The sequence below is a fragment of the Cupressus sempervirens genome, chromosome 1 (genome assembly GCF_028749045.1).
Source record: "Cupressus sempervirens isolate cs-2001-9-10 chromosome 1, ASM2874904v1, whole genome shotgun sequence".
NCBI classification, from domain to species: Eukaryota; Viridiplantae; Streptophyta; class Pinopsida; order Cupressales; family Cupressaceae; genus Cupressus; species Cupressus sempervirens.
Window position 1 is genome coordinate 240,200,079 of NC_143118.1, and position 26,145 is coordinate 240,226,223.

The 26,145-nt window shown below is 34.6% G+C and overlaps 2 protein-coding genes across 2 annotated transcripts; both read right to left on the reverse strand.

The window, feature by feature from the left end:
* Positions 1-3,213: 3,213 nt before the first annotated feature.
* On the reverse strand, positions 3,214-4,628 carry LOC149577055 (glyoxylase I 4-like). The gene is made up of 3 exons (XM_089825844.1): positions 4,369-4,628; positions 3,778-3,883; positions 3,214-3,662 (listed from the first exon to the last, which is right to left on the reverse strand). Exons 1-3 carry the CDS (start codon positions 4,524-4,526, stop codon positions 3,435-3,437), a joined length of 492 nt encoding a protein of 163 aa, XP_089681970.1. The 5' UTR covers positions 4,527-4,628; the 3' UTR covers positions 3,214-3,434.
* A 12,472-nt stretch (positions 4,629-17,100) lies between these two features.
* On the reverse strand, positions 17,101-18,489 carry LOC149577056 (glyoxylase I 4-like). The gene is made up of 3 exons (XM_089825952.1): positions 18,257-18,489; positions 17,663-17,768; positions 17,101-17,551 (listed from the first exon to the last, which is right to left on the reverse strand). The coding sequence occupies exons 1-3, from the start codon at positions 18,409-18,411 to the stop codon at positions 17,276-17,278; spliced, it is 537 nt and encodes a 178-aa protein (XP_089682078.1). The 5' UTR covers positions 18,412-18,489; the 3' UTR covers positions 17,101-17,275.
* Positions 18,490-26,145: the final 7,656 nt, after the last annotated feature.

Sequence of the window (26,145 nt, forward strand, 5' to 3'; positions counted from 1 at the left end):
AGTGATGGATTCCTCTAATTTGGTAAGATTTAGATTACCCTAAGGTTGTTTTATAGTATCAACTTTCCCCATAGTACTTTTCTCCCTTTGAATGTCACCCCCATTGTATTCTCTTCTTTCTTCTTATTCCCCCCCTCCCCCCACTCTCCATAGGCTCCACCCCTTGGGTGTGACTACCCACATTAATGACTTTAATAGGGGAAGTAATTGTTCCCTTCTCACCCATATCACCCTCTTTCATAGAATCAAGGGTATTAGCTTCAATTGTAAAGGTATCAAACATATGGGAAGGAATAGGGCTATCTAAGGCCACCTTTCTTACCTGAGTTATCAATGGATTCAAAATTTCTAGCTTTCTCCTTATGAAGGGAGGCCAAGGTCTTTTTCTCTCTTATTCTCTTACTTGACCTATTAGTGCCCTTCCTAGCAGTAGTTCTAGTTCTTTCCACATCTAAGACCTCAATTTTCTCCATTTTGATCTTTCTAGAAGTAACCAAGGGATCATTGTCAATCTGGATTATAATAGAAAGGGATGAAGTTTTGGTAACCTCATTGATTTTGAGAGGAGAAGGGGCTAGACTCAGGATTTTTGGGTGAAGGCCTCTGTAGAACCTAAACAGGAAAAATTGTTAAATATGTTATTGCAATTAGCATTTGCCCAATAGAATTTATGAATGCTTTTCATTTAGCCTCTTTAGACAATCTGGAAAATTTTCAAATTCATTTTAGTTTATAAAAAAATTATAGATATTTTTTATACCGATCAAAAGAGGGCAAGAAATAAATATGGTTTGATGTTTTATTGACTTTATGGAGATTAAATAACCATGCATAGACTAAACACATGCAAATGCATAGCTTTGGCCAAAGTAGATCTAAGCTAAATTTCTATTGGCAACTAGAAATAAAATTACAATATTTCTATTGGCAACTAGAAATAAAATTACAATATTTCTATTGGAAACTAGAAATAAAATTACAATATTTCTATCCTACCATTCCCTAGTGATCTACATTCAACACCCTTCTAGATAGATCATTTAACTCATCACAAGAAAAATAAATCAATAGCTATGCATAGAATAAGAAAAAACTAAACACCTTCCTAACTCGCCATTTCAACCTTAATATATATTGCATGATAGTCTTAACCAATTGCTTCTATTAATCCATCAAATCAAGTGAATTTCATTGTACATCATTGACAAACAAATAATACTCACACCTAATGATCTCAGATTTATGACATAAAAATAAAAAACTACCAAGTACAATGAAATTGGTAATTTTGTAAAAAGAATATTTATACACTCTCTAAATCATCCATGGTTACATCAAAATATAGATATTATTTGTTACCTCAAACAATTATCTATTCCCTAATTAATAGTTAAGTCTTGAAGCAATAATTACACAACCCAATAGTTTCACAATTATTCAGTGTATTTTTTAGAGTTCGGTAGTAATGTTTAATCGAGATGTTATCAAATGGATTGAAAAACTTACTCCATTTGTACATGAGCCCAAACATTCAAGACTATATATATTCTTAGACGTTTTGGCTCATGTGCATATGAATCCAAGAATATATATAAATTATATACATACATGCATACATATATACACATGTATATATATAGACATGTGTGTGTGTATATGTATGTATGTATGTATATACATACACATACCTATACACGTGTGTGTGTGTGTGTGTGTGTGTGTGTGTGTGTGAGTGCGCATGTGTAGACCACATCATAACAATATTTACAAATGTCAAAATTCTTTTCAAGCCTACAAATCTGACTCTACCTTGATTAATGCAATCATGCAATTTGGCTATAGGAAAAACTATGCACCCTAAGCTAGAAGAAAATATGTAATACAATTCCTGAGATACACAAATGACACATGATACACAACTAATGAAATCTTACTCTTTGTCAAAGTAGAATTTAACTTTAATGCAATTTCATTAACTCATACCTTACTAGAATATACAATAATTAACACAACTATTATGATATGCAACTATATGGCCATGTGTTCAACCAAATGATCCAAATCCACCACTGTTGAGAGCTAGCCTCCTCTACCTCAACCACACTTTCGTCTTCGACCTGCACAACCTTAGACACTCAACAGGTAAACAAGTCAATGCCCATAGTAGAATGCATCACATGCCATTTTAAGGTTTTTATCATATTCTCTCACTAATGCATGAAATTGATAGAGTAACTAATCATTTATGACTTTAATCCATGTACTATCTCAGTGAGAATTACATCACATATTAACATTATAGAAATAACCAACCCCCATCCTATAACGTCATAATCCTACATAAATGCATTAATTTCTTCATCATAAACTAGCATATTTAGAAATGTAATATTATCATTATGGTTACTCATTAAGTATCATTACAACATCTTGTTGTATCAAGGTGAGAAAATGAAATTAAACGTAAGATCATGACATCATGTATCATATCAACATGATATGTCAAACTATGGAATATATCTCCATACATCAAGAGAAATATGAAAATGGAGAGGAAAACAAAACATAACTACAGTCCAACAACCTATCAACTATAAGTTGAGAACATATTGACTATGACCTTAAGTCGAACAACATATCAACTTAAAGTCTATCTCATACAAACTATTAACTTAATGTTAATAAATAATTTATCTCATTTTGTAATAAATTACTCATTAAAAAAATTAATTATTTAAAATATATCTTTCAATTAAATGACCAATTTGTTTTCTAATAAGAAAATATAGCATTTTAGGAAAACGACCAAGTATCAAAAGGACTAATAAATTAAAAAATTTAGTTTAATAATTAAATAACATCTTAATATAAAGATATTGTAAATTTTACTGTAATTATTAAATTTGAAAAATTGATCTTATCAGACATTCTTTTGATGCTGCATAGTCATTTCAACATCTGAGAGTCGTTGACTGAATTCGAACAAATAAATCAGAAATATTGAATGCTATGAATGCATATAGCTGAACAATGAATTGAAAAATGAAGTACCATCTGTTCTATTAACTCAGCAATTGCTGATCCACAATAGAAGCTGACATTAGATAGTTGCATACTGACAATGTGATCTTGCTTATTGTTGCACTCTGGGCATTGTATTAAGAAACAAAACTCCTATCTTTTTACTACATTCAATATCAAAACATTGGATCATTGCAAAATAAGGCCAATGAGACCTCTTGATATAACTTTCAAGAATAAATACAATGGTGGCCACAATTGGAAGGACAGGTTAATAAACAAATATACAATAGAGACAAGCTCATAATTACAAATATAGCATCTACCCAGCAGATCCTGAAGGAAAAAGAGAGACGATCTCAGTCGTAGATGGGAAAGCCTTCTTGAACTTCTTTACTACTTGAAAATGATTTTTAGCTGTGTTTAATGGCGGATGGTACTCTGAGGCAGGCAGAAGAAGAAGAAGAAGATCCCAACGGCACAACTGGCAGAATGTCACAATTACACATCTCGATCATGAAACCATCTGGATCGTGCATAAATATCTGCTCAATGTAAATTCCCCCTTCCTCGACTCTTCTCTTCACGTACTTTATCTTCATCTCCTCCAATATCCTCTCCACCGCTTCCATGCTTTCACACTGCATATATTATCACATTACAAACACACACAAAAAAAACCCATCAAAAACAAATCTTTCAGGAACAAATAAAAACAGAGAGTTCATGAGATTCTAGGCAAAGCAGAAATCCCACCTGAAATGAAATGTGATTGTCCATTGGATCAATTTCAGATTTCTTGGGCAAATTGTCTGTGTTGTCACATTGCAGAAGATGTATGCCCACTCCATAATTAAACAACCTGCAATGATAGACTCAGAGATATCAATCATCCCATTGTTCAAAGATTTCAGTTTGGCAAGAAATAATACTATTTGTTGTTTCAAAAAAATTGCATCAATGTTTTGGATCAGATTTAGATTTTGTATTCCGTTGTCAAAATGTTTGAAAATATCAGAAAGAAAAAAATTAGATTGTTGAAGATCCAGAGTGGCTAAAAGATGTAAGATAGGTAAGAGAATATAATGTAAAACAATTATAAAAAGAACATCTAATCACTTCAGAATTAATAACAAACAATATAAAAAATAGCAATTATTTAGATAGCTAAATAGATAATAGCAGAGCATTTTTTCAGGTAAGAACTTATAATGCAATGGTAAATTGTGAGCTTCTTATTTGAAAAGTCTTGGATTCAAATCTACTCAAACATTGTACTTTCTATCAAGATTCAAATTCCATAAAAGATTTATAACCCTTCATTAAAATTTTAAAAAAGCAATTTACCAGGCTCCATCAAAGCCAAAGGATCCAGGCCTCTTGATTGGAACAAAACCCAAGACATTTTCATAGAAATGAATGGATTCCTCCACTGATTTGCATACAAGAGATATGTGATTTAAACAAGCCAAGGGCAATGGCTTCCTTACTAAAGAATTCATCATTTTCCTGTTCTAACTTCTGTTATTTAACAGAGCCAATAAATCCCCAAAACATAGAAACAAGGCAGAAAACTGATGCTAATTGTACCAGATTCCAACAAAGATGTGGATGAATGTATTTGTACACAAACATCCTTCTTATGCCAAGCTTTTGTACACGCTACTTGCGTTTACAACAAAAAAAAACCATTGACACGTCATGTACGACCATTTTTGCTATGCCATCTAATTTGGTTGATGAGTCAGCAGTGGAAATTGAAGCAATTCAAACGTGACTGCTGTGCTGAGTCATCCAGGCTGTCATCTGACTCTGAGAATCATTATCTTTCCACGCCTTAAAAATGCTCCTTCGCTTTATAGTTTATATATTGCATTGCCTTTCTCATAAGCTTCAATTATAGACCTCTAACGAGTGAGCTTGGACTTCTAAACTTATTTCTGAAGTGTAAGGATGGCGAAAATTCAATGGGAAATTATGGAACATCACATGACATGCATGTGACTTCACTGTCTGTACTTGCTTTCAAATGTTGTTTTCATGCTGTCCTTTGCCATGCTTTGGGATATTAGAGGGTTTTTTAATTTCATTTTATAGAGTAAGGAATGATGATGTATTATGAGGATATTATTGTTTGACTTTTAGAGGGCTTTTTAATTTCATTTTATAGAGTAAGGAATGATGATGTATTATGAGGATATTATTGTTTGACTTTTTATATTTTGAAGAAATGATTTCAAAACTCATAAGTTTGTAATGTTTTTGTTCTGTGTGTATTCTATTGTGTAACAATTTTAAAGCATTAAGACCGCTTCATACATGATCATGTTTCTCTTTTAGTTCTCTTGCATCATGGAACATCTAATGCAATCTCAAACATTAATGCTTAAAAATTGCTACACAATCAAATTTAAAAGAGAAAAAAAAGAAATTATATGGATTGTGAAAATCTAATAACTTTGAGCTTATAATGGCTTACTATTTAGTATTATAATCAGATCTTGCTATTATTGATAAACATTCTTTGGGCAGGAAAGATTGATAATAATGGTACTTGGAAGGGTGATTTTCTCAAGACTCAGAAAAGGTTACACGCTTTCTAGGTCTATTTTTTTATTTATCTCCCTTCTCTCTTTCACTTTATTTAATGTGAATGTGAGCTCCTGTGCTAATTTATGTTGTTGTTACTTTGGTCCTAAAAAAATGGAAGGCATATTGTAAAACATGAACCAAATAATTGTAAGAAATAGAAAAATGATAAGGTGGTTTGGGAGAAATTATCTAAGGCCGACCTTGTTCCCTGCATGAGGAAGCTTAAGGGGTACAATCTTGAGGTTACAAAATAGTTCGTTGAGGGTTATAAGGATGGTAATTGACTCTCCCAAAAAGATATAAATATAGCTTACTATGGAAGTAATGGAAAAAATTAATGGGCTTTGCCTAAAAGGTACATGTGTTTCTTCTATGATAAGAAGATTTCAAAGATTGCAATTAGATTTTTTCCTAAAAATAAGAAGAAAAAGAAAATATTGTAAGGAATTTTGTGAGGGTTTATGTTGTTGATTCTTGGAAAACTATTTGGATGAAGGGTTCGGTTATCATCATGATACATAACCCTAGATGATCACATTGATAGGGCACATTCACATCATTTTATTCTGATTAATCTTTTTAGGCACAAGAGGAGGGTTTGTCTCCCCTTTTATCTACTAGATTCCCTCACTTGTTATATTAAAACCTTCCATAAGAAAAATTGAAAGATGGCTTTGTATGAAGGTGGAGGATCATATTCATCCCACACTCTCTGAGAAAAAAGATCCATCTACTAGGCCAAGGAATAGTAAGAGCAAGGGGAAAGAATTTTGGGGGAACTAGAAATGGTCTCACCTAACTCTGTAACTAAGGTGAAGACCAACATGGATGACAATCAAATGGAGAGTGAGTTGGAAGAGGAAATTATTGAGGATTTAATGTAGGTGGCCCATGTTGCTCAAGATGAGGATAGTATGAAAACAAACAACAAGGGTGTGAGTGTCTAGATTCATACGGGTTGGTGGAGAAATTTTTTTTCCCTAATCCTTTTGTTCCAAATTCCCCCTCTACCCTCCCCCTAAAAGAAGAGAATTATTTCCTGCCAAGACAAAATCGTTGATGAGGAAGATAAATGAGAAGCTCTAGTGCTAGTTGACTATGCTAATTTAATTGAGTGTGGCATTACCATTTATCCTAAGCATGTGATGAGGAGGAGGTGAAAAACATAAAACAACAAGATATTGAGCACTGCTCCAAGGAGATGAGGAAATATAAGTGTATTTCCCTTTTAAGAACTGTTGATATGGAAGATGTGAATGTAAAATTTTCAAAGGATGATAAGAAAGATGCAAAGGTTAACAACCTCCCTCACCTACCCATGGGGTCCTCCAGATAGACAAAGCCATGTTTTTGTATAATCTTTTTGGATGAAGAAGTGGACATTCAATTCTATTGAGATCCTTAATGTCAACTAAAGAGCTCACAACTCTAAATTGGATTCAAGATATAGAGGAATATGTAGAATTATGATATCAATGGAGTTGATGGGCAAAGGGGAAACTTATAGAGTAAGTTGGAGGTGTTGCAGGGGAAGTTCAACAAAGGAGGCCTATGTTAATGTAAAGAGCGCACCTATAAAATAGGATCCATATCAAAAATCTTCATAAAATATAAAAAATTCCACAAGAGTCAAGGTCATAGACTAGTACATAATCATAATTTCATTCAAATTCAAAAGAAATACATTTACAAGTATGAAGAAAGAAGATAAATCAACATGTTCAAAAACAGACCATAAATCAGTTACCAAAATACCAAGAAGTTTTGAACATGTCGACCAATCTAACAAAGGATCTAGAGCCTGTCCAAGAACACAAGGCGGTGAGAATATTGTAGTCTAGTGCTTTACCGCCCTACCACGAAGCTGTGAAACTTTTCCGAAATCTTTCCTTGCATGAAACATACCCAGACCAACATCAAAGAATCATAAAAAGTCAACTAATTAATACATAATAAATGGAATTAACTATGACTTTAAGCATGGATCGCCTTGCAAGTAACCTCAACTTCTTCACCATCTTAGTGCTCTGAATGCATATTTCACAAATATTTCTCATAGATTGATCAGCTCAAAGGAAATTCAAGTAAATGAAAGATTTCAGTCCAAATTGTTGTTTTAGTCAAGCAAGGGTGGATATAGATGAACATTTCATATAATCAAATTCTAAGTTAAATTGACACTCCAATACATGTACATGTAAGCATGTGGTTCTCATAGCTAAATTACATAACAAAATATAACTCACTTTGGGTAGTGTTGATTTGAGTTTTGCATCACTTACATAACATATTAGGATTTGAATATTCGATATAAGATATCAAACATGCAACTCCTCTCTTGAAAATTTATTGCTCATGGGATATGAGAATAACTCCAATGTTCCTTACTCTTGTGGATACTCACTCAATTTTATCGATGTGATTTGTTGGTAATCACATAGGCGGCCTTACGTTATTCATTCAAGGATGACTTGGGCTTTGGTGGAATGATGGTGATGGTGGCTTGGTTTCTGAAATGTGTGGGTGGCAGATAATGTTGGTGGTGGTGATGAAGGATGTGCCTGCCAATGATGATGTTGATGGGAAAGCAATGGTTGTAGAAGGTGAATGGATGTGCTTTGATACTTAACTTACTCCTCTAACTTGCTTCTCTAAGCTTCGACTACCCAACTACTCACTATTCTACTCCTACTCCTATGAATGAAAGGTTAGCAAATGGACGAGGATCAAACCTAATGAGAGCTGACCAATGGTCTCACTTCCATAGGTGCAATGATTCGAAGGAATAATAAACTAGTTTACCACACAAGGCTTCCCAACCAGCCGCTAGGATGCTAGTGGTCTAGTATTGATCCCTATCAAACATCTACCAATGCTACCATACAACTATCCATCTACTTTAACCTCACTTAAACAACTTCAAATGCAACCAACTTTAACAACTTGAAAGGAAATCTAACTACATGGAAGTAGAAAACATGCAATAATACCCAATGTTCTTAATCAACATGCAAATCGCAAGAATGAAGAAGAGAGCAATTTTGGTATTATATTTGTAACAATTTCTCCAACCCTTTACAAATGAGAGAAAATGGCCCTATATAGGGGCCAAAAATACAACAGACGGTGGAGATCAAAACAAGATCAACAATCCAGATTGGATCCTAAAAACCTTAAGTAGGGTTGCCACCCCATCGGCCAATGAGAAGCTGCCACCTCATCAATGGACCAATGACAAAAGTGCAAAAAGTGGCAACCAATGAGAAGGCACCAAAATGGTGGCCAATCAAAAGTAGACACTTGTCCTATTCTAGAAGAAAGGGAAATTGCCACTTGGGCTTACATCAAATGATCTTCTAATATAAATATTCCCTTTTCTTTCATTTTCTTAGCTAAGGCAATGAACTTAGCTAGCCTTTCATTAACTTCTTCCATAGGAGGACAAGATGTGTGCTTCGTCCCGAGTTCTGCTAATTTCACCACGGTGCTTGCTACTTGTAGTATCCTTTCATGATCCTTCTCATATTCTTTCACAAATCCAATAAAAGAATTGAGAGAGGAAAGGGTGCCCAAATGCTTCTTCTTGATAGCAACCTTTCCTAACTCACCCAAACTCAATCCAAAATCTATCTCGTTGACATCCTCTTCTCTAATGTCTTCAAAATCAAGGGTTTCTCCATTGTCGCTCATCATGATTGAAATAGAAGTGTTGACACTTGGGTTGTGATGTGCAACTGCCTTTTGTATATCCTTTAATGGTACTACCATTGGTATTGGTTATTTGCCTCATTTTCGAGAAGAAGGGTGTTTTGGGCATCATATCCTCTTTGTCTTTCTTAGTGTTTGTCCACTTGGGATTCTTACTTGCACTAATATCCTCCATGCTCATCGCCCTATTACAGGATGGTAGAGTGGTGGACCAAAAGGCAAGTAGAACCAAGGGAAGCAATCCTTAGACTAGAACGAAAGAAGGATGTCAGCTTAAGGACCCCTTGCAACTCTAAATGATTTGAAATTACCTCTACCAATAGCTAAGGGGGATTGTATTTCCATAAGTTTTTCCTTCATCTGTATCATGTCCACTGTACCGATATTGGTGTCGGCTATTCTCTTCATTTTCGAGAAGAAGGGCATTTTAGGCATCATATCCTCTTTGTCTTTCTTAGTCTTGTCCACTTGGGATTCTTACTTGCACTAACATCCTCCATACTCGTTGCCCTATTACGGGATGGTAGAGTGGTGGACCAGAAGGCAAGTAGACTTGTGGACTTAGTTATTATAATATCCTTACTTCAAAAGCAACCTGGATAGAGCCCCGCTGCCAATTAGGCATCTATAGCCTTGACAGAGTTATCGTTGTGGCACCACAATCATGGTTCTACCTTTAGTGATTATTTTTATAGCACCGGTAGAGATGATTGCACACCCTTGAACCAAATTTCATCTTTATTTTCACTTTGATATTGCTTTTTCTCTTTTCTCATGATATTTTCTATTTTCTTCTTTTCTTTTTAATTTTTTTTTTGGTTTGTAGGCAATGAAGCTTGCGAAGGGTTTGGAAGACCACAGTGGCACTGAAGCAGGTGTATGATTTTTACTAAGTTCAATTTCACTTCAAAACATCAAGAACTTAGAGCAATTAAGTGTGAGTAGAATGTTGTAACCATGCCAGAGATAACTCAAGAACCTCTATCGATCTAACCCAAATTTAGTACAAGTCCTACCATAGACCAACAACTAAGCACATCCTTTAATCTCTAAACCTTGTTAAATGTATTTGAGAAATGAACAAGATAGACTGCATTTTATCACCTAAAATGTAAAATCTACACAGCTCACCTACGAGTGGCAACATGGACCCCCCTTTTGCACTTGCAAAGGCCCAAAACCAAAACTGCTCCAACTAAGGGAAGAGTAAAAGATCTCAAGTCAAATGACTTGATGCAAATTTTATTCGAGCTCCCTCACAACACTTAAACTAAACAACTAAAAGAAAACTACTCTGAAGAACTGAAAAGAAAACTACTCTAAAGAACTAAAAGGGAAACTACTCTAAACAACTAAAAGGGAAACTTTAATCAAAAAGGAAACTAAACTACTCTCCTAAACCAAATGGTCTAAGACAAACCTACCCTAACTATGTACAAGACTGTAAAGGGACAACACTAACTAATCTAATATATACACTGGATCTAACATGGTTTCTCAAGATGTTCAAAAGTAACAAGGTTTGGGTGATAGTTCTCAATCTCGCAAACTCATCCTTGTACTCTGAAAAAAAATTGGTCACCTCAAACTCAACCTCTAGAAAATTATCATGCAAGACTAAAAATTGAGGCAACTCATAGGGTCCATGATTAATCCAAATACAAGTTGTTTCTCCAAATTTTCCATAATCAAAATTAAAAAATTCAAACCTTTCATCTTTAAGAGCAGGGAAAGAAACAACCTAGCATGACTCAAATTCGAATGGAACCTGAAAATTCTCCACGGTCTTAGGAAGTCAAAGTTGGCGGTGAACCATCCCAATAGCATCAACACCAAAATCATTGGTAGCCCAGGTAGGACCAGTCTTGGAATCAAGTTCATGAAATATCATCTTTGGGGGGGCTTGTCCCTATGAACAATGAACCATGAATCCTTGTGAATTTCTTCAAGTGTATCCTCAAAAATCAAGGATTGTTTGATATCCTCCCCCCCAAACACCTCTCCAAGTTGCTCGAACACAACATCCCACTATAGCATCAACCCAAACTGTTCTTTATTTTCCTTTTCCATGGGAGCAACTTGATTATCACTCAACAATCCTTGCATATCTTCGTGAATAGAAGCTTCATCATCTAGCCTGTAATTTTCCTTTGAACTCTCTTCAGGAACATCTTTCCATTCTTTATATAGACTCTCACCAAACATAGCACCTTCAAGACTCATAGGAGAACCCTCATACCTCTTTGTAAAATGTCCATCAACTTCCATTTCAAGTGGCAAAAGTTATGGGGGTCGAAGTTGATGGTGAATCATGCCACTTGCAACAACTTGGTCACCTTGAAAGGCCTCAGGAAATTACTCCTTTTGTATTTCTTCTATAGGATCTTCAAGCATCCCCCCAAAGAATGTGGTGGAGATAGCACCTTGCATTGGTTTATCAATACTTTCCTCATACTTGAACTCTCTTGTGATATCTTGTAATTCCTTGTTCAACTTTCCCACTTGATTATCTTCCTCTTTAAGGATATTTAAAACTTCTTGCAATCCATCCTCAAGAGGCACCCCTTGAATTATGTGTGAAGGCTCACCAAAGATTTCCTTTTTGTCTACCTTTTTATGTTCCATTCGTAGTTCTTCATGTGTTTTTACCTCTTGATTTTTTTGCTTCATCAACTTGTTGAATCTCAACCTTCTATCTACCATGCTGATCTTCTTGTTTTAGAACCCCAAGGATTCTCTTTTCTACTTGTTCTAAGGCCACTATACACAAGGAGCAAGATAACTCCGAGTGGAATGCATTGTGAATTATGCACCAATTGGGTAATAATAAGTTCTCTACTGATATTCAGTTACTCGACTCCATTCCTTGCTATACAGTTCTAGTTACAAAGTTCTTGAAGCTCTAAAACATACCCTCACCCTTGCCGGATGAAGCATCTGGATCTGACTCAATTAGGATCTCAATGGAATCCTTTCCTTTGCTTACCGTCTCTTCTCTCTCTTGGATAAATTCAATTGTTTCCTCGATTTCCTTGTCAACCACTCCACCTTGTGATATAATGTGTGAAGGTTTATCCACTTGGTTATCTTGAACATCAGAATCAACCACATCATCTTGATAAATCTTACCCTTTTCATTCTTTGTGCCCAACTTGAAAGCTGAAAGAAATTCTTACCACCCCCTACTAATATTTCCTCATACCAACCCAATTGAAACTTGATCAAGTCAATGGTGTCTTGGCATGATGGGCAAGTAGACTCTGAATATATGAGACTATGTGCAAGGCACAAATAACATTTTCAACATATGTTCTTTGGTTCCCTAATGATGTCTTCTTTGAAAACAAGAAAATCTTCCTCTGCATGGACAAAGATCACAGGCTCATGTATTTGTGAAAAAGAAATTTTCCTCTAAACACAATGTCCACTCTTAAGAGAAACACCAAACAATCCATCTCCCCATGATCCGTAGTACCATGTATCCTACATTTCCTTGATGCTGAAAGTTGAGACAAATTCAATGGATGTAACCTTTTGTTCAAATCAGCCAAAATGGGATGAATGTCCACTCACCTATCCATTGAGAAACCTTTCTTCTTTTTGAATTTTTTGAATTTTTTTTTTGAATTTTTTTTGAATTTTTACTTTTAAAAGAGATCTCTCACCTCAAATGTAACTTTGAAAGCTCATCCCTTGTCATGCTCTGAATTTCCAAGTTGATCCAAGAATGAAAATCATTCAGCCCTCCTTCTAGTGCTAGATAATGTTGAGGCAAGTTTTGAATCACTTACATAACATATTAGGTTTTGAATATTCAATATAAGATATCCAAACATGCAACTCCTCTCTTGAAAAGTTATTGCTCATGGGATATGAGAATAACTCCAATGTTCCTTACCCTTGTGGATACTCACTCAGTTTTATTGATGTGATTTGTTGGTAATCATGTAGGCAGCCTTATGCTATTCATTCAAGGATGACTTGGGCTTTGGTGGAATGATGGTGATAGTGGCTCGGTTTCTAAAATGTGTGTGTGGTAGATAATGTTGGTGGTGGTGATAAAGGATGTGTCTGCCAGTGATGATGTTGATGGGAAAGCGATGGTTGTGGAAGGTGAATGGATGTGCTCTAATACTTAACTTCTCTAACTTGCTTCTCTAAGCTTCGACTACCCAACTACTCACTATTCTACTCCTACTCCTATGAATGGAAGGTTAGCAAATGGATGGGGATCGAACCTAATGAGAGCTGACCAGTGGCCTCACTTCCACAGGTGCAATGATTCGAAAGAATAATAAACTAGTTTACCACACAAGGCTTCCCAACCAGCCGCTAGGATGCTAGTGGTCTAGTATTGATCCCTATCAAAAATCTACCATGCTATCATACAACTATCCATCTAGTTTAACCTCACTTAAACAACTTCAAATGCAACCAACTTTAACAACTTGAAAGGAAATCTAACTATGTGGAAGTAGAAAACATGCAATAATACCCAATGTTCTTAATCAACATGCAAATTGCAACAATGAAGAAGAGAGCAATTTTGGTATTATCTTCACAACAATTTCTCCAACCCTTTACAAATGAGAGCAAATGGCCTTATATAGGGGCCAAAAATACAACAGACGGTGGAGATCAAAACAAGATCAACGACCCAGATTGGATCCTAAAAACCTTAATTAGGGTTGCCACCCCATCGACCAATGAGAAGCTGCCACCTCATCAATGGACCAATGACAAAAGTGCAAAAAGTGGCAACCAATGAGAAGAGACCAAAATGGTAGCCAATCAAAAGTAGACACTTGTCCTATTCTAGAAGAAAGGCAAATTGCCACTTGGTCTTACATCAAATGATCTTCTAATATAAATCTTCCCTTTTCTTTCATTTTCTTAGCTAAGGCAATGAACTTAGCTAGCCTTTCATTAACTTCTTCCATAGGAGGACAAGGTGTGCACTTCATCCTGAGTTCTGCTGATTTCACTATGTGGCTTGCTACTTGTAGTATCCTTTCATGATCCTTCTCATATTGTTTCACAAATCCAATAAGAGCATTGAGAGAGGAAAGGGTGCCCAAATGCTTCTTCTTGATAGAAACCTTTCCTAACTCATCCAACCTCAATCCAAAATCTGTCTCGTTGACATCCTCTTCTTTGATGTCTTCAAAATCAAGGGCTGCTCCATTGTCACTCATCATGGTTGAAATAGAAGTGTCGACGCTTGGGCTGTGATATGCAACTACCTTTTGTATATCCTTTTATGGTACTGCCATTAGTATTGGTTATTCACCTCATTTTCAAGAAGAAGGGTGTTTTGGGCATCATATCCTCTTTTTCTTAGTGTTTGTCCACTTGGGATTCTTACTTGCACTAACATCCTCCATGCTTGTTGCCCTATTACAGGATGGTAGAGTGGTGGACCAGAAGGCAAGTAGAACCAAGGGAAGCAATCCTTAGACTAGAACGAAAGAAGGATGTCAGCTTAAGGACCCCTTGCAACTCTAAATGATTTGAAATTACCTCTACCAATAGCCAAGGGGGATTGTCCTTCCTTTAGTTTGTCCTTCATCCGTATCATGTCCACTGTACCGATATTGGTGTTGGTTATTCTCTTCATTTTTGAGAAGAAGGGCATTTTGGGCATCATATCCTCTTTGTCTTTCTTAGTCTTGTCCACTTGGGATTCTTACTTGCACTAACATCCTTCATACTCGTCGCCCTATTACAAGATGGTAGAGTGGTGGACCAAAAGGCAAGTAAAATCAAGGGAAGCAATCCTAAGACTAGAACGAAAGAAGGATGTTAGCTTAAGGACCCCTTGCAACTCTAGATGATGAAAATTCACCTTAACCAATAATCTTACAATGACTTTTTAGAATTAGGACTTGACCTTAAGAACTTCAAATCCCTTGCAAATTAGAAATTTATCATGCAATTCACCTCCAAATAAAATTACCCAACCTAGGGCAAAAATTGCAGCCTCTTGAAAAAATCAAAATTTTATCTCCCACAAATTTCGGCCCCCACAAATTTCAGCTCCCACAAAATTCGGCCCCAACAAATTTCATCTTCCAGAAATTTCACCCTCCACAAAATTTGCCAAGCAAGAAGAGTGCAGATCTGCCCTTGCGAAATCGCCAATGCCCATAGAATGAGAAGTGAGAACTGAGGAAGAAATGGGAGAGAGGCCTCCTCTTATACCCAACTTTCTTACTCCCCCCAAGCTAGCCGACTTGGACCCTGGAAGAAAGAAAAACAAATAATTAATACAAAATTATGACCCACAATTAAATACTTAACTAAAATTAATTTTGCCATGATGAAAATTGTTTTTAAAATTGCCAATAGGACCAAAATTGCAAAAGAAATTAAATAATGCCTTAGAGGTATTAAATGCTTCCATTTAATGAGGATTTAGTAATTAATACGTCATTAAAATTAGATTTTGGCCAATCAAAAGCCATTTTTTCAATATTAAATTACCAATTTCATTAAATGGAAAAAAGTTTTTAAGGCAATTTAATCCACTTAAAGCCAAATTTTGCAATTTTAATTCAAATCGATTTTGCTAAGTAATTTTAGCATTTTAACACAAATAAAATTATTTCTGTAGAGCCTAAAAATCAATTTTGCAATTTTATTTCACCATCACAAAAATTAATTTTCTTCACCAAAAAATAATTAAGATTTTCCAAAAGACCAAATTTAACAAAAATTTCATTTTTTGAAAATTATCCAAATTTATACAATTATATCCAAATTTTCAAAAGAAAATGTCTAAGTACAAAATTTACAATTTTATCTCGCCAAGTTGGAATTAACTTTGAAATTTGTTCGACCTAAGGATAGAATTGGTGGCTCTGGAAAATCAAGTTAAGAAAACCGAGTGAAGATAAGCTAAGTCTCTCCCATTGGCCCAAAAGTGTCTAAGGCTCAAAATTCTCGAAAAATCAAATTTGTTGGACAATCCAAAATTTGCGCAGGTGATAAAAAAGAAAAGGGGGTTCCCAAAGAATTTGGGGCGATGGTGAGAAAACCTCACAACAGGTAGCGCCAAACATTGGGTAGGTGGACAAAGGAACCCTAGAAATAGATGCCCATTCCTATGTGCATGCCCAAACTAGAGATCGGGGACTTGGCTTGGGGAGATATAAGGAGTGACGGCCACCCTTAAACATCACACATTAAAGGAAGAATTAAGCTCGGGAAAAAAGGTCAGCTTTGACTATTTAACACTTTTGGTCTATGAATTAAACTTAGTGTGTGGTGTTTAAGTCGTTTGGGAAGGGATTGCAACTAGGGAGACATATGATAGCTGCAAGAAAAACACAACAACATTATCACACATTAAGGGAAGAATTAAGCTTGGGAAAAAAAAGTCAACTTTGATTATTTAACACTTTTGATCTAGGAATTAAACTTAGTGTGTGATTTTTAAGCCATTCTAGAAGGGACTGCAATTAAGGAGACATATGATAGCTGCAAGAAAAATACAATAGCCTCATCACACATTAAGGTAAGAATTAAGCTTGGGAAAAAAAGTCAACTTTGACTATTTAATACTTTTGATCTAGGAATCAAACTTAGTTTGTGATGTTTAAGCCGTTCGGAAAGGGATTACAATTAGGAAGACATATGATAGCTGCAAGAAAAATACAACAGCATCCAAATTTTGCACTTTCCTCCTCCTTTCATGTCATTACCAATTAGAAATTTTAATTTAATTATTAACAAACAAAACCCTAATCTTTTTACTACATTCAATATCAAAACAGTGGATCATTGCAAAATTAGGCCAATGAGACCTCTTGATATAACTTTCAAGAATAAATCCAATGGTGGCTACAATTGGAAGGACAAGTTAATAAACAAATATGCTGGCAGACAAGAGAGACAAGCTCATAATTACAAATATTTTCTGCCCAGCAGATCCTGAGAAGGAGTAGAGACGATCTCAGCCGTATATGGGAAAGTCTAGTTCTTTACTACTTGAAGTTGGTTTTAGCAGAGACTGTTTAATGGTGGATGGTACTCTGAAACAGCCAGAAGAAGAAGAAGATCCCAACGGCACAACTGGCAGAATGTCACAATTACACATCTCGATCATGAAACCATCTGGATCGTGCATAAATATCTGCTCAATGTAAATTCCCCCTTCCTCAACTCTTCTCTTCACGTACTTTATCTTCATCTCCTCCAATATCCTCTCCACCGCTTCCATGCTTTCACACTGCATATATTATCACATTGCAAACACACACACAAAAAACCCATAAAAAACAGATCTTTCATGAACAAAAGTAGAGAACTCGTGAGATTCTAGGCAAAGCAGAAATCCCACCTGAAATGAAACGTGATTGTCCATTGGATCAATTTCAGATTTCTTTGGCAAAACGTCTGTGGTGTCACATTGCAGAAGATGTATGCCCACTCCATAATTAAACAGCCTGCGAAGATAGATACATAGATATCAAACATCCCATTGTTTGAAGATGTCAGTTTGTCACTAAATAATGTTATTTGTTGTTTCAAAATTGAATTGTGTGAATTTTTTTGATCAGACTCCATCTTCCACTATCAGAATATTTGAAAACATCTGAGCAAAACAATTTAGATTGATCAAGACACAGAGTGGCTAAAAGACGCGAGAAAGATAACAAGCTTATGATAAAGGTAACAAGCTTATGATAGATAAGAGAATATATTCCAAAGCATTTATAACAAAAAAACTCATTCATTTCAGAAACAGTAACAAATAACATTAAAAAATAGTAATTATTTAGATAGATAATAGAGAGTCAAAAGAATTGTCATTGTTGGTATGTTATTACTCTTGTTCTATAAAGAATTCATGGCCTCATGAATTAATCATACTCTGATCAAAACGTTTGCCCTTAATTGAAAAATAATTGAAAATTTTGAAAAAACAAATTACCAGGCTCCATCAAAGCCGAAGGACTCAGGCCTCGTGATTGGAACAAAACCCAAGACATTTTCATAGAAATAAATGGATTCCTCCACAGATTTGCATACAAGAGATATGTGATTTAAACAAGCCAAGGGCAATGGCTTCCTTACTAAAGAATTCATTATTTTCCTGTTCTAACTTCTGTTATTTAACAGAGCCAAGAAATTCCCAAAACACAGAAACAAGGCAGAAAACTGATGCTAATTGTACCAGATTCCAACAAAGATGTCATCTGACACTCAGAATCATTTATCCTCCCACGCGTTAATAAAGAAAACTACTCCTTTGCTTTATAGTTTATAAATTACATTGCCTTTTTCTTAAGCTGATATGATGCGATTAACAAATTAATTGTGAGCTTGAACTATAAAAAATGATTTTAAAATATTTGGATGGCGAAATTCAGTGGGAAATAGTCAAAGATCACATGGCACGCATGTGAGTTTATTGACTGTATTTGCTTGCAAATGTTGTTTTCATGCTATGCCTTGTGATATTACAGGTTTTTTAAGTTCATTCTATACAGTAAGGAATAATGGTGTACTTTGAAGATATTATTGTTTTTGTTTTAAAAACAAAAGGAGAAAGACTAGTATTTACCTGCATACAGAGGAAACCTTACATAATACTGAAGGAAGACTGGAACCTTGAAGCGAACCAAAATTTACAGAACATCTTCCGAGACATGCATTATTCTCCAGGAAATGATTTCAAGATATTGACAACACAAAGTTGCTGCATCATATACAAAAAGGGTTCTAGGGTCAAGAAGTTACAGATGCCTTGAGGAAATAATGACCATTTGATTAACAGGTTTCTAAAACCTTTGTTTGAACATTATTGTTGTCCATTTACTAGTTGTGAATAAGATTTACACATTTTCTGTTAATTTTGTTGACTTTGTTTCCATTTGTTTCAGGAAATCAAATATTCGATGAATAAACAATGTATTCTATTTTTTCCTTAACATATTGAAATGTTTTTTTATAAATCTGTATTCTACACTAAAAGAGGGATAAAAATTTTATTGAATATCAAAGAGAGCTGAACAACACAAGAAACAAAGAGAATTACATAGCTTTATCTTGGTCCACAAGTTGAACCAGCATCTGAGATAAATCAAGGGGAAGCATCTTATAATCAAGAATATTCCAAGCCGACCCCTGCTCAAAGGCCCATTTAGCCAAACAATCAGTCACACCGTTCCACTCACGAGGGATAGCATAAAAGATACAGAATTTAGAAAATTGCATAACTGAATGATCTGCTGAATAACCAGAGCCAAATGCCACTTGTTTGTTTAATTTTTTTGTATGTTTTGATGAGAATATCTTGATAGAAGTGTGTCTACCCAATTGCTTATTGAAGCTACAAGGGAAAAACGAAGCTTCAATTATTTTTATAAATTCAGTCAAGCTTTTTTAATTGGAAGAAGCTTTTTCAATTGGGGCCATTGAAGTTTGGTATTTATTTTAGACTACATAAAAAGTTCTGCAGTGGAAACTTACAAAGTGTCTGAAGCTGTAACTGAAATTAAAAGAAAAACGAGGAAATCCTTAATTCCGTTTAAGCAATTTTTTTATCCTGAGCTATAGAGCTTGTAAAGTTCCTAACTCTTTTGAACTTAAGAGTGGGGATTTTAAAAGTAACTTTTATAATAACAAATTAACTGTTGTTGCAGGTTCCTCCTCTCGAAAGCAATGGTAATGGAGTCCATTGCTTCATTCGAATCAGATAAACCATTTCATAAAATGATTATGAAGTCAAGTTCTCGAAATAAACCAAACATGATAGTCAAATTCTCTCCATGATGATGAGTCAAATTCTCTCCTTTTCTTACATTCATATGTTTTTATATTTATAAATTTAATTTATATTCATGCTTTTATGTTTTTATCAAATGTTATTATCATATTGTGTTACCTGTGAAGAAACATTAAAGCTGTAGCGAGATTGTGCCCGGATTATTGTTAATTGAAAACTATAGTTTTTTTATGATTTTCAGATTCTATTTTTATATATTTAAGTTAATTACAAATCAAATTCTTCATCTAGATAAATGATGGATTGTATAGGTCAATCAATTTTTTTTTGTAATTAAATGTTAGGTTTCAACATTTCATTGAATCAACTTAAATAATAATTAATAAATTTTAAAATTCATTTTTCTATAGACTATTTTGAGATTAAATGTTAGTTCTTAATATTTCCTATAAATTAAATAGACACTTACTGAACAGGTGTTTTGAAGGAATGAAAGTATTCACATAGATAAGATATAAATTTTTCAATTTATATTTTAATAATAATTTCATTATTTTAATTATACAAACATAATTAAAAATTTACAACATTTTGAATATCAATGATTAGTTCCTTTAGTAAAATAAACTAATTTAAAAAAAAATGAAATGAGATTATTTAGAATTAAAAATAAATTAAATTAATTAGAAAATTATAACACTTTGTAAAATTAAACCCTACACTATATTAAAATTAAAGTATATGTGTGTGTGAGAAAGCGGGGGGGGGGAGAAGGGGGCTGGGGGGAAGGAATAGATACAAGGGAGAGATAAAGAACAAATATGAGAGATAAATGGTGAATAGGGAGGGGATAGATTATGTGTGGTTGCATGTGAGAGACATGCAATAGATAGAGAAAGAGGATAATTAAGGTGAAAAAGTTATAGATAGAAACTGGTGAAGGGGATCTAGATATGAGACTCAAAAATAGTTGGGGTGGGGGGTGGTGGGTGGCTACAATGTATTAGAGAAGAGTAAGAGAATAGAGAGAGGGTAATAGCATGAAGTAGAGATAAAGAGTAAATATGAGAGATAAATGGTGAATAGGGAGGGGACAGATTGTGTGTGTGCACATGAGATAGATAGAGAAAGAGGATAATTGAAAATATGATTTAGGAGGGAGGCAGAGAGAGAGAGAGAGAGAGAGAGAGAGAGAGAGAGAGAGAGAGAGGGTGTTGATTACATGGGACACATGTCTTAGAGAGGGAGAGTAAGAGAAAAGGGAGAGGGTAATAAATATGAGGTAGAGATAAAGAGTAAATATAAGAGGTAAATGGTGAATAGGGAGGGGACATTTTGTGTGTGAGAGAGAGAGACATGATATAGATAGAGATAGTGGATATTTAATGTGACAGATGGTGAGAGGAGTGTGAAAGGGATATAGTGAAGAGTTACAAAGAGAAAATAGAGAAGGGGATCAGGATAAGAGATAGAGCTCAATAAAATTGATAATATGATTAAGGATAGACATAAATGGTGGCAAGAAAATAGGTGGGGGGGGGGGGGGAGAGAGAGAGAGAGAGAGAGAGAGAGATGGTAATTAGCAGGAGAGAAATACAAAAAAGTGAGAGAAAATAGTGAGATAAGGGAGAGAAGAGAATGAAATACAATCATTAGTTGGAAAGAGGGAGACATGTGAGGTAAAAAAAAATATTAAAAAGTGGATGAGATGGTGAGATAAGGTACTTAAATATCATCTTTAAATGGAAGCACTTCCATGTTAAGAGCATTTAGTCCTTTGAGAAAGTGGTATGGGGTCATGTCAAATTCTTTGAATGGGTCTTTGCATGGATCTAATTGTTTTACCCCTATTCTGCTTTTCTCTCTTTCTTTCCAGCCTATTTCTAACAAACTGCTTTGTGAAACTAAGGACTTTGGCCTCTAGGTCAAGGACAACCTTCTGGGTCAAGGTTGACCTTGACCCTAATCTTGGGTCCTATTTTCAATTTCTGGGAGTTTTTGGATCTTAGGCTTCGAAAAGTTTCTTTTCCCACTTTTGGGTTGGTTGTTTCAAGTTTCAAAATGGTAGACTCTTAAATTACATTTAATCTAGGTCTATTCCTAGGGGTTAAGGTTAAATGGGATTTAATTCTCCTATGTCGGCCTTCTCTAGGAGTTAGTGCCCTAGATCTCTATATAAAGAAGCCTTCTTCCCTCATTTTGACATCTCTCTATTTTCCAAGCATATCTACAAGCGATATGTAACTTCATGAGTGCATCTATAATCTATGCACGATCGATCTACCTTTTTTATGAAGATGCATTGGTTATATTGGGTGAACTATTACCTTTCTACATTCATTATTATATGAAGTGAAGTTCCATCAAGCATTCAAGCATTCAAGTGTTCAAGCATCCAATTCATCAAGGAGGACCAATGTTAACCATTGAAGGATTCAATCTCTATGAAGCCCTCTTGTTGAAGATTTCATTCACATTCATCCAATCCATTTTCTATGCAAAGATACATTCAAGATTGGTGTTGAAGATCTAACGACATTGATTTGAGACATCCTACATACATTCTACATATATTTGGAGCATCTGTACTTGTGGATTCAAGGATTCAAATCCTCCACAAGGATTTTCCCATAAAAAAGTTGAATAGCTCCATTTACTCTTTTTATGCATACATATTTTTTCAATTATATTTCAAGGTTAATTCCAAATTGGGGTTTGACTGAGGTAAACCCCCCATTCAACAAAACAAACCATTTTTCTTGCCGATCCTTTTCGTCAAACTTGCTAGATCCGTAAACAAAAAATTTGTTGGAGCAATGTAGGTCAAGGTTGACTTTTTGGGGTCCAATTGTGCCCCTGGGTAAGATTGTGCCCGCCAAATAGGGTCGACATCGATGTCCCTTTAAAAACATAAAATATTTTTGGATTTTCTTCATCTCAACATTTCCAATGCGGAATTGGTTGCAAATTTTCCAGAACTACATACAAACATTAGAAAATAGCATTTTCCAAATTCAAGGTGAGTATTTGTCTTTTATCTATTTTAGATTTTTGGCATATACTCTCCCATAATAGAAAGATCACTCTTAACCCTCTCTTTCCCCCAATTTTTCATCACTTGATCCATTTTTGCATTGAACACTCTCTTGTGCTTAATCAATTTGGATCATTCCTTTTGAAAATTAGGGTTGGGAAGAGGGTTTCCATTTTCTTTCTATTCATTTTGGTGAACCCGCGATAGACAACTCTTTCTTTTTGGTGTTAGATTTACATCTTGCATTAGATTTTCTTTCATATTATCTTTTGTGGAATTAGATGCCCTATTGTGGTTTGTGGTGTTATATTTCCTTTCATTTCATTAGGTCTTTTCTTTCAATAAGATTAGATTTAGTGTATGTTCTTGCATTTTAACTTCAAAAATACAAAAAAAATTGCAAAATCTCTTTCAAAATACAAAAATATTGTTTTTTTATAGTTTAGTTCATTTGCTTTGTATTCGTTTATGAGCTTTATTTCTTCTAGTCCTACTTCTAATGTTAGGGTTAGATGCAGTCGTAGACTTATGGGTACCTTAGAGCCTGAGTCTTCTTCTTCTTTCCTCAGATTTATAGATGAGCCTTTGATTCTTCCTTATTCTAATCCTCTTATGGATCAAAACTCTTCTCACTCATCTCATGATGAGGATGATTCTTTAAGATTTCCTCCTAAACAAGTCCAAAACTTTCAAATGAACTTGATAAAAATGGGTAATTGGATTCTTCAAGAAAACCATACTCAAGATTCTATTCAAGTTGTAGAGGCTCTTAAGAAAGTTCTTCGTGATAGTGACCAAGGTGTTAATTTCTTGCATGGTAGTACTCACCTTATGTAATCCAATGTTAAACCTTTAGCTCAAGAAGCTTAAGATTTAGGGTTGACTCCTCTTGTCACTAGTGTAGAAAGTTCTTATGTTCCTCTTCCTAGTGTTCCTACTTATACTCCTTTGGTGACTACGATGGTTCCCTCTATTCCAAATAGTGTTCCTCTTGTGTCCCTTCCTATTTCACAACCTTCTTATCATATTGTTCCTTTTACTTGTTCTAATCCTCTGCCAACTGTAATGCCTAGTGTTCCTCCATTTGTGTCTTCTATTCCTATAGCTTCTTACACTTTACCTAGTGTTTCTAATGTTGCTAGTTCTCCTATTTCTTCTCATGATTTTACAATTATCAGTTTGGCTCAAACTGTGTCATCTTTACAACAACAACTTGCATCCTTAAAACAAGTTTAGTATCCTAACTTGTGACACGGAAGTCCTTTGTCTCAGGATATTATTCATACTTTCATTCCTCAACAAGTTGATATGCCTCAACTTGAGAATTATAATGGTAAGGGAGACCCTATTCATCATGTTAAAATGTTTCAAATCCTTTGTAGTTATTATGCTCATGATCATAGGATTTTAGCGAAGTTGTTTGCTCAAAATTTTTGTGACAAGGCTTTACAATGGTTTTTTTCTTTGACTCCTTATTATATTCATTCATTTCCTCAACGTGCTAATGTTTTTATTCAAAAAATTTAAAACAACATCAACCCACAAGTGTCTTTGACTAATTTGATGCACTGTAAACAAAACTCTAAAGAAAAATTGGTTGAATTTATTGGTAGATTTAAGTATTTGCATGCTCATATTTCCTATCTTGTTCCTGATTTGATGTTGAACATATGTTTATTTAAAATTTGCAAAAGGATATTAGAGATAAGATTCTACTTACTGAATTTACTTATTTTCAACAACTTTGTGCATCTCTTCATCATTATCAATTACAAGTGAGTTAATTTGAGAGCACCACTCCAATGGCTCATGTTCCTGTTGATAAAAGTGATATTTCTCCTAACCCAAATAAAGTTCAAAAATTCAATAACTATGTCAAGGAAAATTAACAAGCCAATGCAATTGCTCATCAAGTTTTTTTTGCGTCTCACAATGCCACTTCTGCATTCGCTGTTTTTCGATTGAATCATATATTTACTCCTCTCTCTAAATCTTTACATTCTATTATGAATAGGTTGTTAACTACTAAAATGATTACTTTACCTCCTATTCACCCTCTTTTACCTTCTACAATGGCAACTAAATCTTTTGATTCAAAAGCTTTTTGTCAATATCATTGCCAAAATGGTCATGATGGTGAGAAATATTATTCTTTAAAACATAAGGTTTAGGACTTAATTGATTCTAATGCTTTATATGTTGATAATTTTGATGGTAGTTGAAATAAGTTTGTTTCTCCTCCTAATCAAAATTTTCAAATCTATACGAATCTTTTACCTACACATGATACTAATACTATTGCTCAGTCATCTTCTATGGATATGTCATATGATTTGAAGGTGGATGATCTTAATCATGTGGTTGATCAAGTGGAGCATGTGGTTCCATCTATATCTCAACCTCTACTTCAATCTCAAGTTCCAGCTCCACCTCAACTAAAACCTAAGTCTAAATTGAAGCTTCAACCTAAATCTTGATAACAACCTAAGAAAAAATGACCTTGGGAACTTTTGATTACCTTTGATGATTCTGAGACTATTAAAGCTCCTAATGGTCCCCTTTATATTTATGCTAAAATTTTTGAGATAAACACTCATGGTTGTTTGATCCTACTTCCTTAGTCAATGTTATTGCAGAAGAAAATATTTTTATGAAAAGTTTGCAATGTGATTTTAATGATACATCGGATGTATGGATTCAAACTTGTAATGGTTTTCTTTATCCATCATTTGGTTCCATTCATTTTATTGGTTGAACTTTGTGGATAGATAGTGAACACCACCTTTGTTGTTGTTCATACTTCAAATCAATTTCAAGTTAAGCTTGGTTTACCATGGTTAAATATCATGCATGTTGTTGCTTCACCTATTCATAAATTCCTTAAGTTTGTTTATGATGATGAATTCAAGACAGTTAATCATAGCTTATACCATACTTTTAGGCCTAGGGATGTTGCTGTCATTGTCTTCTTTCGGCCTTCTTTACCTAATTCATGTCCTTTTCCACTTGATCATCTTTTTCATTCATATCAAGCCTATAAACAGTGGAAGATTCTTGA

Excerpts from the sequence above, each read along its gene's own strand:
- LOC149577055 (XM_089825844.1), bottom strand. The coding sequence starts at position 4,526 with ATGATGAATTCTTTAGTAAGGAAGCCATTGCCCTTGGCTTGTTTAAAT. Across the intron at positions 3,884-4,368 it reads TTTGGCTTTGATGGAGCCTG|GTTGTTTAATTATGGAGTGG; the intron begins GTAAATTGCTTT and ends CTATCATTGCAG. Across the intron at positions 3,663-3,777 it reads ACAATCACATTTCATTTCAG|TGTGAAAGCATGGAAGCGGT; the intron begins GTGGGATTTCTG and ends TAATATATGCAG.
- LOC149577056 (XM_089825952.1), bottom strand. The coding sequence starts at position 18,411 with ATGAATTCTTTAGTAAGGAAGCCATTGCCCTTGGCTTGTTTAAATCAC. Across the intron at positions 17,769-18,256 it reads TTCGGCTTTGATGGAGCCTG|GCTGTTTAATTATGGAGTGG; the intron begins GTAATTTGTTTT and ends CTATCTTCGCAG. Across the intron at positions 17,552-17,662 it reads ACAATCACGTTTCATTTCAG|TGTGAAAGCATGGAAGCGGT; the intron begins GTGGGATTTCTG and ends TAATATATGCAG.